This window comes from Octodon degus, unplaced genomic scaffold (assembly GCF_000260255.1).
Source record: "Octodon degus isolate 3935 unplaced genomic scaffold, OctDeg1.0 scaffold00191, whole genome shotgun sequence".
NCBI lineage: Eukaryota > Metazoa > Chordata > Mammalia > Rodentia > Octodontidae > Octodon > Octodon degus.
The window spans coordinates 1,248,466-1,255,754 of NW_004524767.1; the positions used below are offsets into that span (position 1 = coordinate 1,248,466).

The 7,289-nt window shown below is 37.0% G+C and overlaps 1 protein-coding gene across 2 annotated transcripts in view; it reads left to right on the forward strand.

The window, feature by feature from the left end:
- Cenpc (centromere protein C) overlaps nucleotides 1-7,289 on the forward strand; it is a 65,065-nt gene that overhangs the window by 40,513 nt on the left and 17,263 nt on the right. For both annotated transcript variants that reach the window (XM_023704195.1, XM_023704196.1), the window contains one exon: nucleotides 238-317. In XM_023704195.1, the coding sequence (XP_023559963.1) occupies nucleotides 238-317 (80 nt within the window). The remainder of the gene's footprint in view (nucleotides 1-237; nucleotides 318-7,289) is intronic.

A 7,289-nucleotide genomic window follows, 5' to 3' on the forward strand; every position in this document is an offset into this window, starting at 1 on the left:
CAGCCCACCAGGGGGCGGGGCTGGCTGGCATGTGGTGCTGGGGGATCGAACCGCGGTCCCTGATGCTTTGCCAAGCTTGTTCTAAGTAGGTGCTCCAGACCACTGAGCCATCTCTCCAGCCCCATCACTGTTGGTTTTAGAAGAAAGAAAACTATGACAGATTAGGAAAAAAATGATCCTTCAGTTTAGGTACATAAGATATGGATATTATAAAAACAATTTTTTTTTTCTCTCAAGTGGACCTTCTAGGCTCAAGAATTATTTAATGTCTGGAGAGAATAATTCTAATGTGAATAATGAGGTTCAGGAAAGTTTAGGTAAGTTGCTGTTTATTTTCTACTGTCTTGATTTTTATGGTATTATGGGTGTGCAGTAAGGTATGTTGTTTTTGGTGGGGTTTTTTTTGTTTTTTTTTAACTTTCACTGATGGCAAATGTGTACTCCTCAGCTTACTAAACAGATTTGTAAGCGAAAGAGAGAAAGAAAAATGACAGTTTTCTTCTAAGTGTAGCATAAATAAATATTGGTGCTCAAGGTAGCTCTTCCAGGATTTCAAAATGTTGTTAATGAAGGGATAAATGAAGCAAGATTAACAGTCTTTATGGTTGAGTGATACATGTGTTGAGTTCATTATGTTTTTCTCTTGTTTTGAATAGTTTTGAAACTTTCCATGCTGAAATTACAACAGTTCACTTAGAGTTTCTTAATTTTTTTATGCCCTTAAAGAATGTGAACTTACATATAAGCTGTAGTAGTGTTGCTTTTTTCTTTCTTTGGTTCTTTAATTCTTTTCCTCTTTTTAGTTGTCTTTTCGCATGAGTTTAAATTTTAGTATTTTTCTACTTATCAGTATAAATATTATATATTATATTAATATTACTTTATTAATAATTTTGTAGAGAAGAGGCAGTGACTTTTCTAGAACAATTTTGGCTTTTTTTTTTTTCACTATGTAGTGTTTTTTGCACTATGCTTTTACAGAGGTTAGAGTACATAGGCAGAGGTTAGAGTACATAGGCAGGATTTCAGTGTTCAGCATCAGGGTCCTGGTATTGAATGCAGGTCTGCATTTATTAGCAGCTATCTTACGTCAAGAAATGTTTTAAACTTTAGGTTCCTTATCTGTAAAATGGGAGTATCAATTCCAATCTTACAGGTCAACATATTTGGTATATATTAAATTCCCAGTGTCAGCTATTATCCTAAGAAGTTGTTTTGTTCTTAATGTTTTCTGTTTCATTTTATTGTTATGAAGAATGTTGTGTCTATTTTTTATTGCTTGAATGTAATAAAAGTGTGTGTATATTCAAGTATAAGCTTAGCTTTTATCATTTTTCCATTGGGCTGGGGAGATAGCTTGGCATAAGTGCCTTCCTGGCAAGTGCAAGAACCCAAGTTTGATCCCCAGTACCTCAGGCTGTGTCTGCATGTGGGCCCTGACACCATATGGTGGTGCACGCCTGTGATCCTAGTGATGAGGAAGCTGAGACAGGAGGATCACCTTGAGTCTGAGCTGTGTAGCAAGACCCTGTACCAAATAAAAGATAAAAAAATTATAATTTTTCCATAAATATTTTTAAAAAGAATATATAAATTTTTAAATTTATTTTTTAATGTAATTTGAGATAGGTTCTCACTATGCAGTTTGGACTCATAGTGAACTTCCTATTTTTAGCTTCCTCAGCACAGTGATTACAGGCATGCACCCCCATGCTCAGTTCCTGGGCTGGCGGTGGGTCTGATGCAGCATATAGTGCTGGGGATTGAACCCAAAAAGAGAAATTTTTTTTTCAGTACCAGGGATTGAACTCAGGACCTTGTGCTTGCCAGGCAAGCACTTACTCCACTGAGCTATTTCCCTGGCCCCCAAAAAGAGAATATTTTATATTTAGAAAATGTATACCTACTTGTTATTTTGTTGATCATATATGTGAATATTTTTTGTTTGAATATTTATAGAATTGTTAAATACTTGTGGAATATTTTCGATTACTGTTATGCATTCTTTAGGGCTTAGTTATATGACATTGGGTAAATGTGGCAAAATATTGTGCCTTTCCTAGAGCTTGCTTTCTGGTAGGAGCTGGATAGCATATAGTTTAAAGAGAGCATAGTTTTTGATCTGTTGAATGTCAAGCATAGGAAGACAGAATGAAATTGAAGGAAGAAATTGGAGGCTATATATTCTGGTTGATGGGCAAGGGAGCCTCAATAGAGAGTTGATCATTTGAGAGAAGATATGAACTAGCCATGTGAAAACAAACCAGTAGTTGTTTGAGTAAATAAAGAGTCCTGGAGGAAAGATTACAGGAAAAGGTTCTGATGTGGTAATAATCTGTCCTGGTCAAAGAATACCAAATGGCCCAGCCCTTGAGCAGAGGAAGACAGGGAGAGTACCAGAAGATGTCACAGAAGTACAGGATTCAGAGGCTCTTTAAGGAGTTTTGACTTTGTAAGAGACATAGAAACCCATTAGGGGATTTTGAGCAAAGATAAGAAACAGTCTAACTTGTGTTAACAGAATTCTGTAGCTACTGCTAGAGTGGAGTATAGCTACTGCTGGTGTTGAGAGATCAAGGGAGATTTGGAAGCAAAGAGATTATTAGGTGAGATTTAGGAATAATTGTAGTGAGAGTTAGTAGCCTGAAACAGGTTGCTAACAGTAAAAGATGGAGAGAATAAAATGATGAGTTTTAGGATTTGTGGAGTATAGGAGAAAGAGGTGCCAGGGATAACACCTATAGGAAGTGGCATTGTCATTTCCTAATTTGGAGACTATTAGGGTAGGAGCACATTTGGACATGCTAAGCTTAATATTATTGCAATTGGATTCCCTCCTTTTGACTTTTGTTAAGGATTGCTAGAGTTCAAGTAAAGTCTACTGCTGTTGTCCATTTGTTTTTTTTTTTTTGTTTTTGTTTTTTTTTGGTGGAACTGGGGATTGAACTCAGATCCTTGCGTTTGCCAGGCAAGCGCTTATCCTACTGAGCCATCTCCCCGGCCCTGTCCATTTGGTTTTGCTGGCATTTAATTTTTCTTGTGTAGTGAGACCCTGTACCAAATACATTAAATAAATAAATAATTTTTCTTGTGTACATTGCAGCGCTCCTGCTTTGTTCAAATTGTTCTTATTCCAATAATTGTTTTTTATTCTGTAGTCAGTCTCACCAAATAATATGACCTTCACTTTTTTTGGTTGGTTTTATGTTTTTCACCTTTTATTAAAAGGCCTGAAAATGGCTTAGAAATAGTACAACTAAATTGCTGGGGTTTTTTTTACTTAATAAATGTCATGTATACATTTCCTGTCATCAAATATGTATTACTTCTTTTTAAGGTTAGTAGATATTCTCATGTGCTAGCAATCTTTTTAATACAAGAGAACATTATTCAATAGAAAATAATGTTGAGCCATGATCTCTTTTCCTTTTTTGCTTCAAAGGCTGGCGGAATAGCTCAGCAGATTAAGCTCCTGCAGGTGCAGGGGCCTTGGGCCTGCTGTGCTGGCCCCACCCCTGAGGTGCTCCGAGCAGGCAATTGAGACTGGGCATGGTGGTGCGTGCTTGTAATCCCAGCTCTTGGGAGGCTGTAAACAGGCAGATCACTACGAATATGATCTAGTAGTGAGACCCTGAACACCCTGTAGACCCTTCCCTAAAATACAAAAAAAAAAAGTCCTTTTTTGCTTCAATATACATAATGCATATGAGTTAAAATTGGAAGTCTGTCTACTTTTTTCCTTTATAGGTAACTTGTTTTCTGTCATCTTCAAGCCTAGTAGAATTCTTTAATCTTGAAATTCAGGAATTGGTGTTTTGTTTTTTTGGCAGAACCGGGGATTGAACTCAGGCTCTTGCGCTTAGGAATTGGTGTTGATTGCTTTTAAAAATTACTATGTTTTGAGAAAGGGTTTTACTATTTCAGGCGAGTCTTGAACTCACTGTGTAGCCCAGGCTGGCTTTGAACTTGTGATTTTCCTGCATAAACCTCCTGAGTGCTAAGAGTACATGCATACACCACCACATCTGGCTAAAAAAATTATTTTTTAATTGTTTGAAACATACACAGAACTCCAGTATCCTCATCGTTCAGGTTCCACAAATGTTCTGTTTCCCCTAGTCTAGTCTCTTTATAGTTGCATGTTTATTATTCATCTTTCTCTGAACTATTTGAGAACAAGTTACAGTTATTATGTTTAATTCTGTTAAATACTCTGAAAAAGTTTTTCTACAAGGCAAGGACATCATGACCATTCTCTTTTGAGAACACTAGTACCCATTTGGAGTCCATTTAAATCTCACCAGCAATTTCTTTACTTCTGTGATTCAAGATCCAGTCCTCAATCATAGATGGCATTTAACCTTTCATTTTCTTCGTTGTGGAACATTTCCTTGGTCTTCTCCTAAGGAACCTAACCTTGACCTTTTTAAAGAAAACAAACAACGACAAAAACCCCACATTTAGAAGACTTGGTTTAATTGCCGGTATCACTGAATGAATAAATACATACCACTTTTCTCTTGAATTCTTGTCAAGTGATATTCTGATACTGTTTCAGAAGTATAATCTATTCTTTATCAAACCTCACTTCACCAACCTTAGCATCTGTTGAAGACTCCCTCTTGAGTAATCAGTCATTAATGATGGTAGTAAGTTATTTTCTCTTAATTTGTTCTGTATTAATTGGATGGCAATCTACTGAAGAAATAGTTTCACCCTTATGTATTCATAACTTTTTTTATTTATACATATCTATTTGGATAACAGGGTTCATATTTTATTCCATGGGATTGTAATCTAACTGTCCTGCATTTTAATATTCAAACTGTTCATATAGCTGGCCGTTTAGGGTTCTTTTAAACCAGACTGTGTATTTTATTTTATTTTTTTACTTTTTTTTTTTGTGGTACCAGGGATTGAACTCAGGACCCTGTGCTTGCCAGGCAAGTGCTTATTCTACTGAGCTATCTCTTCGGCTCCTAGACTGTGTACTTTTGTTGAGATTCTGTCATTCTATGAATATTGTCTTATTTTGGCGGGGTACACAAATGTTCCAAATTATTTCGCCTGCCCCACTTTTGGAATAAATTATTTCCTTTAGGGAATCTGGTTCTGAAAAGTGAATATGGCATTTAAAATCTCAGATCTGGGTACTGAGTGCTTCTTGTTACCAGAATAGTCTGTCTTTAAAACTGCTAGTGAACAGGGATAGGATATACACACACACACACGAGAGACCCACCACATAGGTAATATAGACCTCTGTATCTGTTTCTGTATTTTCATTTAGAACCATGAATTCAAATTAATTCCTACAGTTGCAGTCCAACACAGACTTCTTTACCATTTATAAATAACAAGAAAAATGACTCTCATCTTTAGTACATTTTCATTTGGCTCCTCTGAACTCCACCAACTGCCTCCAAGGTTCCCTTCTATGGGAAAGTTGTCAACAAAGATGAGACCTGTAGTTGTTTTAATGGAGATTGCATAGGAAGTTGGATTATGGGGAAAGAATGTAATAGCTATACTGAAATAGACTGATACACAGTTAACCTTTTTGTAATATTCGAGTCTGTGTTGTGCAGTTATCACCACAGTCCATTTAGGTGTTCATATCACCCGAAACTTTCAGCAGCCACCTTTCAGTGTCTTCTTTCTAGGCCTAGGCATCTACTATCTACTTTCATTCTTTATAGATTTACCTGTTTTTGATAGGAGAATTTGATTTTATGATCTCCAGATTTTCTCCCAATTCTGCAACTTTATAGAGTATTTAATTCAGTCATTCTTAACAATGTTTTGCTTTCATAGTCTCCTTTGAGAATATGATGAAAATTCAGATCAGCTTTTCAGGGAAATGAATATGTTACATGCAACATAACTGGTTCATGGACATGAAGGCTTCTAGTTACATATTGTTTGTTTGTTTATTTGGTACAGGGTCTCACTAACAGCCTGGACATGTAGTGATCCTCCTGTCTCAGCCTCTCTAGTGCTGGGATTACAGGTGTGCATTATCCTAGTGCTGAGATTGTAGGTGGCCGGCATGACATGTCTGGGGTTCTGGTTCTGGCACAGCATGTGGTACCAGGTATTGAACTCAAGGACTTGCACTTGCAAGGCAGGCACTTAGGCCACCGAGCTATCTCCTCACTTTGGCTAGGTGCTTCTTATTTGAGGTGCCTTCATAATTTTATAATTAGATGAAGGCTATAGTACTAACTGGAGTCAGACTGGACACCCAGGTTCACTTTTGTATATAGTATCTTGGATCATCACAGCATGTCAGTGTTGGGTTGTCATTCTTTGTTTATTGCTATTGTCTTCCTCCAAAGTGAGATTCTCATTGGGATGTAATATCTTTTTCTTTTTGGCTGGCTCAGGCCATGTTGCAGGCGGGTCTGGTGCAGCTTGTGGAAGTGAGAATCGAACCGTGGTCCCCTGCACATGACTGAGTTTGCTCAAACAGGCACTTTAAACAACTAGGCTAACCTGCAAATCCTCTGGACACATATATCGTACCAGGTTTTAAGACTTAGCCTTGGCAAGACCAGAAAGTCATTGTTTGTTAGATTCTGTTTCTCAGGCAAATCACTAAGGCCAGTGAAGACTTAAAAAGGAAATGAAACTCATTTTTTTTCTTTTAAAAGTAACAGAGATCGAACTCAGGACCCTGTGCTTACGAGACAAGTGCTTATACCACTTAGCTATCTCCTCAGCCTGAGACCCTACTTTTTGAAAAAGAGTACTCATGCATTAGAAGCAAAAGAATATATGATGGCTATATTTATTTATTTATTTATTTTAATGTATTTAGTACAGAGTCTACAGGGTCTCATTATGGAGATTGGACTTGTAGTGACTCTCCTATTTTCAGCCTCCCAAGCACTAGGATTATAGGCTCAGGCCACCATGGCCAGTCTTAATGGCAGTGCACCGGGGATCAAGTCCCAGCTGCTGCGCTCTGCCTAAGCAGGCACTTTAGTCCTCTGAGCTGTCTGGCTGACACCTAATCTTTAATGCTGTTTAAAACACTTAAAGTTGAGAACATGTGAGCTCTTTGACATACTACTAATAAATTCAGCACATTTATATTATTTTAGAATGTCAAGGAGAAAGTTATTGATTGATCATAGATTACTAACATATTCATTATTCTGACCTGAATTTTTGTTTACAGTGACTTATTTCCCCTACCCATGGGCAGTGGAAATCTTGTCTGCTCTTTTTTTTTTTTTTTAAACAATTACACTCTTTTAAATATGTTTATTTTAAAGTCCTTTGTG